The 13550-nt window shown below is 33.7% G+C and overlaps 1 protein-coding gene across 1 annotated transcript in view; it reads left to right on the top strand.

The window, feature by feature from the left end:
- Positions 1-13550, top strand: part of Ccdc178 (coiled-coil domain containing 178) — a 345498-nt gene that overhangs the window by 13776 nt on the left and 318172 nt on the right. Inside the window, exons 3-5 of the mRNA XM_015482201.2 lie at positions 337-359; positions 9362-9447; positions 12029-12229. Coding sequence (XP_015337687.1) covers positions 337-359; positions 9362-9447; positions 12029-12229 — 310 coding nt within the window. The remainder of the gene's footprint in view (positions 1-336; positions 360-9361; positions 9448-12028; positions 12230-13550) is intronic.

The raw sequence follows: 13550 nt of genomic DNA on the forward strand, positions 1-13550 counted from the left end.
CATTATTTGGTAGTAAATTAAGATTCAATAGATTTCATGCATTTCTTATTGGGTGGAAAGTCTTTGGGGGAATAAGCAGCATTTGAATTGGCCTTTGATGAATGGGTAATATTTAGAAACACAGAAGTGAAAAGTGAAAAAAATTAGGTGTGAGTAATCATAGAAAGATTGGAGTTGGTTTGGGAATCAACAGAGCATAGTTTTACCAAACTATAGCAGGTATGTGAAGTAGAGAACCGACTAATTTGTCAGTGAGTTCAAGTTTAAGTGAAGTTTACCAATTGTTTTTTGAGATGTTTAAAATTTGATTTTTATTGAGATCTTTTATTTTGACAGGTTGAAACTTCTTTTGCAGAATGGTAAGAAACTTTCATGCTTCTTTTATTGTTTTTTGTTCATGTTGAAATTTTGATAATCTGCGGTTGACTAAGTTTACTTCAAAAAGAGTAGGAAATTGAAAGTAGGATTTTTCACTTTAAAAATTAAAATACACTTTTAAAAAATATAAAGATGAAGAGTTTACTGGAAATGACAGCATAAGAGTCTCTAAGACTCCATTCCTACGGAAAAACAATGAGAAAATTGTCAATAAATAAATAAATACATTTGAATTGTCATTTGTGATAATCTGGACTCCACTAAAAAAAATTAGGATAACCAAGGAAAATCTTATTAAACCTGATGCATTGTACTAGGAGAGCACCATGGTGTTTTTAAAATGCCTGCTCGCAGTGATACTATCCCTGTATCAGGGTAGTCAGGAAGACGGCATCTCATACTTGTGGTAGAAATTACTAGTGCCAGAGGGAACATGAGGGACCTTATTTCCAGATAGCTCTTTTGAGTGCCTTGACCTGCCTGACAAGTCCCTAAAAGACCAGCACAAAGGCTTGCTTTTGTTTTTCCTCAAGCGGAGCAATCACAGGGCTGGACTAGTTTTCAGGCAGTGTTTTCTGAAAGCATTTAAAGTCACAAACTTGCCACAACAGCCTGGGGCAATGGATAAAAACTGGAATGAGCAGTAGAGAGATCAAAATGCCTAGGACAGGGCTGGGGCTATAACTCAGTGGTAGAGCACTTGCCTTGCACCTGTGAGGCACTGAGTTCGATCCTCAGCACCACATACAAATTAAAAAACAAAACAAAAAAACCCCAAATGCCTGGGATATAAGAAATTAGAAAGGGAGATAGAGGGGATAGAGGTCTCAAAGCTTCCAATAGACTGGCAAGTCCAGAAAGACACAGATATGATGAGGACTGGAAATATGCTCAGAAAATACTGAGGAATTCCCCAATTTTCTACCTCCAACTAATATTAGTAGATTGGCACAGGAAGGAACTGGAGCCAGAGGCAGGGTTGTAACAGCCTGGGTAAGCACTAAAAGAGCACCTCAACATAGAGCAGTCTGCTAAGATTGGGAGAACTTTTTATTTTATTTTTTGCTTTTTTTGTTTTTAGGCATATAAAGTAACTCAGACAAAACAGTAGCTCATCAGTTAGCAAAGAAAACAGATTTCATTAGTCACTCATGACAAAGAATAAAGACATTTCAAAAGTCTATAGAAGAGTCATTAAACAAACAGCAGCTCAGAACAAACAGGGAAAACAAATTTAATAAGGGAAGGTTAATCTAATTTTGATTTCACATTAAAATATGAAAAATGTCCAGTTTTCTATAACAAATATAGCAGCAAAATAGAAAGTCTGAAATTAGAAATTATGTGAAATTTTTCATAGAAACTATGAGAAAAAAGTTTGTAACAAGAAAAATAAGAAAAAGGAGAAGGAGAAGAAGAAAACCGACTAATATAAACTGTAAACTATACCCAAGGAAGCCCAGAGAATTTGGACTTACTAGACAAAGACTTACTATCCTTAGAAAAGAGGGTACTCAATGAGATAAAGGAAACTATAGACAATGAACTAAATGAAACCAGGGAATGATGTCTGAACAAATAGAGAATATCAATGAAGAGAGAAATTATAAAAATTAAACAAACAAATTCTGGAACTAAAAGTAAAATAACTGAAACTGTAAACTTTACTAAAGGGGTTCAACAGCAGATTTGAGCAAGCAGAAGAAAGAAATAAGTAAACTTGGTAGGTCCATAGAGATTATCCAGTCTGAAATGGAAGACGAGAGCATGAAGAAAATGAAATATATCCAATAAACCAAAGGGAATTTGTTATGCTCGAGTTTGGGACCCCCAAAAGACCACCAGAGACATAGATCGATGTAAGCAGCAAAGAGGTGTTTATTGCGAGCTAGCTCAGTCCTCCGCACACACAGCACACAGAGGCCCTGAGCCCAGGGTTTGCAGCAGTTTTATACACTCTTTGGGGAAGGCAGGGACTTCACATACATCATAGCATCTCTAAGCAAATCATCACACACTGCGGGAAAATCATAAAACAATTCTAAAACATGACTAGCACATCCACTGGCAGGAACAAGTTGGGTAAGGATGATTGGTTAGTACAAGAGGGGGATTCGTTTGAACTGATTGGTTTAAGCCACAAGGGGAGTACATGCTGAACTACATGGTTTCCCAACATGTTATCAACCACCATAAACTACTGGGAGGGTCATCTGGCATCCCAGGTATTTTCCCTGTCTCATGCTGATTGGAGGTTGCTATGGGTCCCAACCTAGCCTGACTGAGTCAGGGACACCTAGTGCAGCAGATCTCTCCTGTTATTTTATTTATTTATTTTTTATTATATATTTGATCATTTTAATTTTTTAATTTTTTATTATTGGTTGTTCAAAACAGTACAAAGCTCTTGACATATCATATTTCATACATTTGATTTAAGTGGGTTATGAACTCCCATGAGAGAGAGAAAAAGATTAACATTAAACAGGGACGAGAGGTGGGAGGGAAAGGGAGAGAGAAGGGAAATTGCATGGAAATGGAAGGAGACCCTCATTGTTATACAAAATTACATATAAGAAGATGTGAGGGGAAAGGGGAAAAAAAACAAGGGAGAGAAATGAATTACAGTAGATGGGGTAGAGAGAGAAGATGGGAGGGGAGGGGAGGGGGGATAGTAGAGGATAGGAAATGCAGCAGAATACAGCAGTCACTAGTATGGCAATCTGCAATTTCCTGTTATTTGTAGATAACAACTCAGCAGGATGGGTATGTGCCTAGGAGTGCTCTTTGGGTCTTTCCAAGGACAAGGGTCATGCCCCCTTCCTTGGACAGGCTTGATCTGAGGTAGAGGTTGGTTTCTCAAAGTATTACAAGAAATGAACAAATATTCCCACACGAGGATTCCAAGAATAAAAGAAGAAAGAATATTTCAAGAAAACTGGCTGGAACAAAAAGAATGAAATTATGGCATTTGCCAGTAAGTGGGTGGAATTGGAGACAATCACAATAAGTGAAATAAGCCAATCCCCCCCCCAAACCAAAGGCCAAATGTTCTCTCTGATAGGCAGATGCTGACTCACAATAGGTGGTGGTGGAAGGGTGGATAATAGGGAGGAGAGGTTCACTGGATTGGACAGGGTAGAGTAAGGGAAGGGAGGTGGGTGGGAATGGGAAAGACAGTAGAACGAATCATACATACCTTCCTATGTTCATGTACGCATGCACAACCAATGTAACTCCACCTCTGTACAACCACAAAAATGGGAAGTTATACTCCATTTGTGAATGATATGTCAAAATACATTCTACTGTCATGTATAGCAAAAAAGAACATTAAACTTAACTTCAAATAAGATAAAGTCTACACCAATACACATTTTAGTCAGTGTATTAAAAGCCTGGGACAAAGAGGATCTTAAAGGCAAGAAGAAATAAGTGACTTTTCATGTATAAGAGATCTTCAGTCAGATTTACAGTTAATTTGTCACCAGAAACTGTGAAAGTCGGAAGGTAAGGATGACATATTTAAAGTGCTGGAAGGAGAAAACAAAGACAAAAACACAAACCATTCATCCCAGTATCCTACAATCTGTAAATTAGTCTTCAAAACTGAAGAAAAAAACTAAGATATTTCCAGATAAATAAAAACTTGGGATTGTATCACTAATAGACCTGTCCTATAAGAAATATTCAAAGTAATCTTTCAGACTGAAAACATAAAGAAATAAAGAAAAAAACAACAACAATGTAAGGAGAAAAGATCTGATTCTGCTGCTGCTTGGTAAGGCCATTGTCTCAAGAGATAGCTTGAAGTAAGAACTTTATTCAGTGGCCAAGCAATGGAGAAGCTATGCTCCAAAACAGTTTTTCAATGCCACTGAATAGAAATAATGAGGAAGAGAGATAAGCTAATGTGTTTTCCTGGAAAAGGCAAAGATTTTACAGGAACTTGGATGCCACCTCTTTGCACTCCTCTTACAGTCTGGTGTTTCAGGTCCTGGTAGCTGGTAGCTGGAAGGTGTTTTTTTTTTTAGATCAAAGGCTAAAGCTCCAAAGGAGACAGGAACATTGTGAAGACAGAGATGCCAAGTTTTTTCTTTTTGTTCCAGTTACCTTATTGGATATCTGCCAGCTCAAGTGAAGAATCCGTGTTTTCAGCAAAAGTGGCCCAAGAGATCTTATAAAGTAACATAGGCAACCATTATTGGCATAACTACTCAGCAGAGTGACTAGTGAGAAACTATTAATGTATTGCCCAGCTATATAATCTCCAAAGTTAGTGATTTTTTAAAGTCAACTAAGACAAGTGAAACTAGAGGGTTTATTCAGTCTTTTTTCCCCCTCAGTAACAATAATTACAAAGATAAATATAAAATTTAGTGTAATGGTACTTTTGTCTTGAAACTTCTTTATTTCCCCATATGATTTGAAAGACAAATAAATAAAACCCATGATTATAAATCTGTGTTATGGACACAGGATGTATAATTGTGTGATTTCTGAGAATGGGGAGGGCAGAGCTGTTAAGGAGTGGAGTTTTTTACAGTATTGAAATCACATTGATTTTAATTCAAACTTAAGCTTTATAAACTTAAATGTCAATTGTTATCCCCAAAGTAAACACTAAGAAAGATTCTTTAAAAATATGCAGAAAAATAAAGGATACTAAATCAACAGACTAGAAAAAAAAACGAATAATGACCAAAGAAGGCAGTTATGGAGAAGCTGAGGAAGGAAAGACATAAGTAATGTAGAAAAATGTAGCAAAAAGACAGAAATAAATCCTTCCTTCAGAGTGGTTACTTTACTACTGTAAGGGTCCCGCGAAACATCGGAGAAAGAGACCACCAAGTGACCACTCATGCAATTGGCAGAAGGGGGATTTATTGAACCAGCATGCTGGGGCTCCGTGCCCACTCAGGAAGGGAAAGCAGCCCAGAGCCCCGAGCAGGGGCTGAGCACTGCTTAAGTACACTTTTTGGGGAGGGCGGAGGGCTTTGTATACATCAGAACAAATCATCATGAGGCGTGGGAAAATTGAACAACAACTCCTAAACATGATTAGTTCATTCATTGGCGGGAACAGGTCAGGCTGGAGTGATAGGTCATTTCTAAACGGGGTACACATCAAACTGATTGGTTCAGGCCCTGCAAGGCCTACGTGCAACCACACAGACCCCTTCAGTTATTAAACAACCAGACAATCAGGGGAAATGTTTACTGGGCGGTTCTAAGCATTGTCTTAACAGCTACAGAAATTTCAGGTTTTGCAGGTAGCATAGAAACCTAACAATACCTCCTTTACATTTTAACTCAGACCTTGCAGCTTAGAAACTTTTACAACACCTGGTCTTTTACCCTTTAACTTTTACGCTTTAACTTCAATTTCTTTTACCCTTACACTACTACTAAAATGGACTGAAATCTCTGATTAGAAGATAGGTGCGGTAGAATGGTTAAGCATATATGATCCTACTGCCGGCTATCTGTAAACATAAAGAGACTCACTTGGATTCCAAAGACACAAGTTATTTAGAAGTGCAGAGGTTGGGAGGTGGGAGATAAAGAATATTTCATGCAAAATAGTAACCAAAAGAAAACTAGAGTGGCTATACTAAAATCACAAACAAATGACTTTAAATAAAAATCTGTTCCCTGAGACAAACAAGATTTGAGATATTGGTTAAGGTTATTCTATCAAGAAGATACAATACAATAAACCTATACACACACTTAACTGTAACTTTGAAATATGTGAAATATTAACAGAAATGAAGCAATAAATAAACATTTCTATGAGAAGAGCTTGAGAATATAATTCCTCTCTTTTCAAAAATGGATAAAAGAACTAAACACAAGATTGATAAGCAAATAGACTTAAGTAGCACAAAAAAATTATCATATGCAAAGGGAAGAGTCTTTAGGATAGATCATATTAGACTACAGAACAAATTTTAATAAAATAAAAAAATCAAACTCATAAAAAGTTTCTTTGTGACAGAATGAAGTTAGAGGTTAATAACAGAAGGAAACCTAGAAAATTCATTTATATATGGAATTAAACAAACATTCTTTAAAAAGAACCCCAATGGATCAAAGCAGTAATTCACAGCAGTAATAATGGGAAATAAGAAAATATTTTGAGATGAATGTACCAAAATTTATGGGATAAGCAAAATTAGTACTTAGAAATTTACATTAGACTAAAATTTACATTAAATAAGGAGACCACAAATCTCTTAAGCTAACTTTAAAAAAAATAGTAAAGGCATAAACTAAAACCAAAGCTAGAAAATGAAAGGGAGTTTTTAAAAAATTATGAATGAAGCAGAGAATTAAAAAAATACAAAAATTTTCATTAAAACATTAGTTGTTTTTTTGAAAACATCAACTAAATTCATAAACTTTTAGCTAGACTGACAGAAAAAGAAGACTCAAATGAATAGCATTTTAGTCTGGATGTGCTGGTGGTACACACCTGTAATCCCAGCTACCTGGGAGGCTAAAACAGGAGGATCATAAGTTTGAGGCCAACTTTAGCAACTTAGTAAGACCATGTATCAAATAAAATAAAATCAAGTAAAATAATAATAATACTTCTTTTAAAAAATTAGGCTAATTAACAACATATCCTATTGAAATGAAAAGGATTGTGAGGATACTATAATATATACAATTGCATATCACTTAATAACCAACATAAAACGGACTAATTCCTAGAAGCACATATATTACTATAACTGACTCAGGAAGAAATAGAAAAATCTGAACTAATCTATAAGAAGTAGAGATTGAACCAATAATCAAAATCTTCCCAACCAAGAAAAGCCAGAACCAAATGGCTTCACTGATAAATTCTACTAAATACTGAAAGAATTTATAGTGATCGTTTTTAAATTCTTCCAAAAAATAGAATTCTTCCTAATTCATTTTATAAGGCCAGTATTAACCTGATTCCAAAGCTAGATAAAGGCATCACAAGAAAATTGTAGAGCAGTCTCTTTGAATATAGATGCCAAAATCCTCAACAAAATACTAGCCAACTAGTAGTAAATCCAGCAGCCTATTAATAGAATATATATCATGACCAAATTGGATTTATCTTAGGAACATAAAGATGGTTCTGTATACAATACGTATGTTAATAAAATGAAAGGGATATCTGCCTGAATATCTCAATTGATGGGAAATACACGTGGCAAAGAACAACCTTTTCATTTTATAATGAAAACACTCCAAAAATCTAGGATTGTAAAGAAAATTCCTAAACACAATGAAAGATGTCTGTGAAATCCCCTCAGCTCACACTGTACTTATGGTGAAAACTGAAAGTTTCAACCTAAGATCAGGAGCAAAATAAGGATGCCTGTTCTCCACTTATATTCAACAGTGGAATCCTGTACATTGCTGGTGTGCATATAACATGACTCAGATACTGAGAAAAACAGTTTGTTCTTCAGGAAGTGAAATACAAAATTACCATTTGTAATTTCACCCTGAGGTGTACATCCCAAAAGTGTTCAAAATAGGCATTCAGAGAAAAACTTATTCATAACATCAGTATTCACAATAGCTAAAAGGTGGAAACAATCCCAAATTGATCGATGCATTCATTACTAAAGGAACTATGTTTTATCTATAAAATAAAATATTATTGCAAAAGGTCACCTTTATATAATGCTGTTTATGTAAAATATCCACAAAGACAGAAAGCAAATAAGTCACTATTAAGGACTACTGAGAGGGGGGAAGGGAGAGACTGCTTAATCAGATGGTTGATTTTAAATCATGTGACTTACCTCAATACAAAACAATTGAAGAATGAACATAAAATTAGAACAGAACATTAAAAGACAACACGTGAAGATAGACCTAATTGTGTATAATAATTTACCAGATCATGCAACTAGCATTAGAATCCAATTGACTTACTAATTGGTGGTGGGATAATTGTTTTTCTATGTTTTAAAGCAAACAAACAAGAAAAAAGATCCCATTTTTTTTTTCAACAAAAACATTTTGAAAAGAAAATCAAAACCAAAGAAAGAAAACATAACGAGTATTTTCCTGATCTCCCAAAAGAATGGGATCTCCTAAATTAACTGTGAAACAACAAGAGTATGTGAAGAAGAATATGCAACCATCAGAAATATTAAATGACATTAAAATGTACCGGAAACAGTATCATGTTAACTAAAGTATGGTACAAGTTTTTATGTCTCTAATTTTATAGAAATTAAAATATCACTAGACTTACAGTCTTATGTTATTTCTGAAGAGAATAAATAAATATGTACTATTTTATATGATTTTTATGATTTTTGATATACTTTCTTAAATTAACTTGTAATAATTCTTTATTAAAAGATTAATAATTTAATAAAAACTAAAGGAAACTTCCTGCTTTGTTGATAATAATATTTTTCTTAACTTTTATCAGTGAGAAAATATCTTTTCAAAAATAAATGAAGGCTAGTTTAGGATCCTAGAATTGGATCAGAGAAATACTGATAATGAGAAATATTTAATTATTCAACACATAGTAGCTTAGAAAGATACTTTGGAAATAACATTTTTCTAACAGCTTATTATCTTTAAATCTGAAATGGTATTTTTGCTCCTTCTAATTTATACTGCTTTCCCAGAAATGGCTGACTTTGAAATTAGAGAAATATCTCATGCAAATTGTTTTGAATCAACGCCCCTTTTCTAATAGCAATATTCTTGAAGAACGACCAATTTCTTGCAACAAATTTTATTCCATTTATCAGTAAGTATAAATCCTACCACCTATTAGAATTTTCCTACATTAGTTCCTTATAGTAAGATTACCAGAAGTTTTACCAGAAAATAGTTTATAGTAAGTTTTACCAGAAACATTTAAAAAATTCTGTGTAAGAGTAGCATAGCACCTAAAATTTGTTTTAGTAACCACAACTACATTTCTCCTTTACTGATCAATTGCTTCTTTCCTATTATGTAGGAGAAAAACTTGTCCCACAAAGGACCTAAAAGAAGATTTGAGTATTGAAGGACCAGTGGAAGAGGTCAAACCAGAAGAAGAGAGAGGTGAAATTGTTCTTCATACTTAGATAAATGGAATTATATTTAGAGCTCACTGACTTTTCATTTAATATATTTCTAATTTTCACAGTATTCATGTTTATGAGTTCTATAATTCTTATGAGCACTGAGCAGAGAAATCAGCCCTCCGTTTCATTCAATGAGGCATTCATTCGACGAATATTTATTAACACTATTATGTACCAGATACTGCTCTAGGTGCTGAGTGTATCATGATGTCTGCCCAACTTTCAAAAAGATAACTGCAGTAAAGGGGTTGTTCAGTAGAACACTTATTATAATTGAAGTGCTCTTCATCTGTTCTGTCCAATAGAGTAGCTGTTAACCATATACAGCTGGTGAGCCTTTGAAATGGGGCTAGATGGAACTGAGGAACTTAATTCCTAAGTTTAATCTTGTTAAGTTACATTTAAATGTGAACAGTTCCCTGTGGTTCATGAGCACCATATTGGACATTGCAGCCCTAGTCTGTATTTCAGTTGTGATTACTAAACATTTTACATTTTATAAAACATACCATATTTTATATGCTGGTCTAAAATTTGGGTTAACATTACTTTGACTATATTCTCAAGATTACATGAAATACTTCCTATTCACCCACCACAAAAATTTGTAAGAAAAAGTTAATGAAGGAAAAGTGATAAACTCAACTCACTTTTCCTTTAAAGAGGAAGAGTATTTTGTTCTTCAAAGCTCTCATCATGATGGGACTCTGTTTTGACTGTTTTTCTTTTCACTATTTGCATCTACAATGAAGTTGACAACCTTGTTTATTTCCCAAGTTTTCAAATGACAAATGCAGAAAGAAAAGATTAACATATTAATGGTCATGGCTATAGCTAAATTATCCACATTTATGTTTATTATAAATATGTACATTTGAGTCTAAAACACACAAAAGTGGAAGGATGAGGGAGATTTATTGTAACTAAATGTTTATGTTAAAAATTGCAGGCGATTGTTTACTTAGCCAGTATGAAACAGTAAATGTATTTGTAGGAAAAAATATTAGATGTTTAATATAATGAATTAGATGCACCCCAAGATATGTATGTACAGCAATTATTTTAGAATGCTATTACAGGAACAGAATAAAAGACAATTTAAAAAAAATGAACAATTTTGGCAAAACACATATAAATCCAGTTCAGAATGTTTTAATTTTAAATAGTATTCACTTCCTTGTGAGTTTCAGGCTGAAATCTTATAAATTGATGACAGAATGAATCACAAATTGGCTTGAGAACACAGTGTTCCATAAGTATGTTTTCATTTAAAAATTTTTGATTCACAAAAAAAGTATATAAAGTACCCAGGAAGTGGTAGAACTTGGCAAAACCAAACAATTGGTTTAGAGAGACTAACTTAACGGCCAGACCAGAGAAAATCATTTTTATGAATTAAAATAGAGAATCCTGTTTCTCAAGAATTCTTTTTGGCACCATGCAGAATTTCTCTGACAAGCCCAGTAGGTTGGATCTACTGAGTGACTGTGAGCTTACACTTATAACCATCATGTGACCTTTACATAATCTGATCATAGAGCAGAAAAATCATTGTCTTTATTGTCCAAAAGCAAAACAAAAAGGAAATTTATTAATTACCTTTTTCCATTCTGCTTTTATACTATTTTCCCTCCCACCTTAGCTCTTGACAGTTTGGTTATAAGTATTCTCATCATGTCACACTTTTGCAAAAGTCACTGCTTATACATATAAATCCCATAAGGATGGGAACATTATCTATCTTCTTTACCTTCTTATCTCCAAGGTAGATCCTATTTCCTGAAAATAATAACCTCTGTACACATTTTTTTCCTGTAAATAGATGGATGAATACCATGGCAATACTTTCGTTAATATTAAGTCATATCATTTCAGTGCTGTGAACCAGGAATCACAAATATCTATCATTAAAGGAGTTAATTTGTATTATAAGAAAATAAATAGAATTTGGAAATCCTGATGAATTTCTGGTAAAGCTAAAGAGAGAAGTTATTTGTCTGATAAGCTTGAAGAATATAAAGTGTTCATTTCTAGGAACCATCTGAGGATCTTCAGTATTTGTCTGATATAATAATTTTGATTTGTTTTCTTATAGAATGGTAGGAAACACATTCATAAATTAAAAATAAAGTTGTATAGTACAGTTGTGCATATAACATGTGTTTTTTCCATGTACTGTAATGAAATTATATTATTCTTGAAGATATGGTTTAAGATGTAGCCCTTTTAAAATATATTCTAATTAGTTATACATGATAGTAGAATGCATTTTGACATATCCTACATAAATGAAGTATAATTTCTCATTCTTCTGGTTCTATGTGATGTATTTTTTTATAGAAATTGCTCATTGAAAAATTTTGCCTTCAAAGATTATAATCAATGTTATGATTGTATTATAATAAGACTGTCTTTAAAAGGTTAATTCATTTTTTAACATTCTCTTATTAAGTGCATAAATATTTAAAAGAATAATAATCCAACTAAGACCCATGTTCCCATCACACAGCTTGCAGGTTGCTTCACTAACAAATGTAAATGCATTTTCCTATTTTCAGATGAAAAGTGTCCTGAGTTAAAGAAAGAAATGGAAACATTGCTGTCAGAGACGATCCATCTCATTAAATGTCTAGAAACTGACCGGGCAATTGCCGAAGAAACTTTAAATCAACAAAAATTAAGAAAGGGAAAGATTACCACAAAAATTGATGCGTGGTCAATCTGGAAACTTCAAGAACTCCCACTAGCTGTGCAGAAAGGTAATAATAAGGATTTTCTATTGTTGCCATTTCCTTTGTTGGGGAAGCACAGATAATCATTTGTAGCTCTGTGTACAAAAAAATCACCTGTTTAGAGTGACTGTATGTTGTCTACAAACCAGGACACTTTTGAAAGATGGTATTAATAAGATTGCTGAATTCATAGGCATACACTGGAAATGCACTGAGGAAAACTGAGCCTGCTGTCATTTAGGTCTGTTGGAAATTCCATGCATTTATGATATCCCAGGGGCATGCAGACATTTGGTATATATTTTTACCTTGGCAGTAGTATTTAAGTTACTAGAAATTTAAAGTGATTTCTAGTTGGTATTATTGGCCACATTTTTAATTGTAGGAAAATTGAAAGTTTTCAGTGATGTGTTGAAAACTACGTGTGTCTATGTTTTTGAGAATTCAGAAGCCAATTTACTTTTAAAGGAATTTGTATCAGAGATGGAACCCTTAATGTTTCCAAGTCATGTAAGTAAAAAATGTTTAAGAAGAAACTGATGTCTTTTAGACTGCAGAGCCAGGGACATGGTCCAAAGTGCTACACAATCTAAACCTGTGGGGTTTTGTTTGTTTGTTTTTGTTTTTGTGCTCTGAACATTGCCTGTCAAAACATTCCTAACTACTTGATTCTGCCTGAGGCTGGGAGGTTTTTACCCCTTTATAAGGGGAAAAATTTAATTCAGAATTCATATACTTTGTTGTTGTTGTTGTTTTTTAAACAATTGGGCATCCATGTAATCTATCATTTAAATCAAGAAAACCTTGAGAGAAAAAGGAATGCTATTAATTATTACTCTGAGACAATAGTTATTAACTAAAGGTATGTGTCATGGTGAATCCATACATACATTTTTGTCACGTCATAAGTCTTTCAAGCTGTAGTCTCCAAAGAGGGGTACACATTCAGGGGAGTTTCAACAAAACATTAGATCTTTTATTTATTCTCTTGAATGTTATTCTTTTTCTAATTTTTTTTCTTTGAATAGAATTTATAATATGTATACTCTGTTATCTATGCAATAGTGTAACTACGTGATTTATATATGCATGCTATATATGTGCCTGTATTTGTGTTTTAAAAACAATGAGACTACAGTCGAGTTAGCACAGACATCCTGGGAAATCCTAGATCTCAGGTGATTCTTGGGCAGACTCATATTCACACCTACAAGGAGTCATCTGCACTTTTCATAATGCTTCTTCCTTGTTAGTATAATAGAAAAAGTTAATTTTGAGGCCTAGTTTTATTAATCTTTGTTTGCTGATCAGTTTGTGTATAGTCTACATGGGGTCTATATGGACTTAT

The sequence above is a fragment of the Marmota marmota genome, unplaced genomic scaffold (assembly GCF_001458135.2).
Source record: "Marmota marmota marmota unplaced genomic scaffold, marMar, whole genome shotgun sequence".
NCBI classification, from domain to species: Eukaryota; Metazoa; Chordata; class Mammalia; order Rodentia; family Sciuridae; genus Marmota; species Marmota marmota.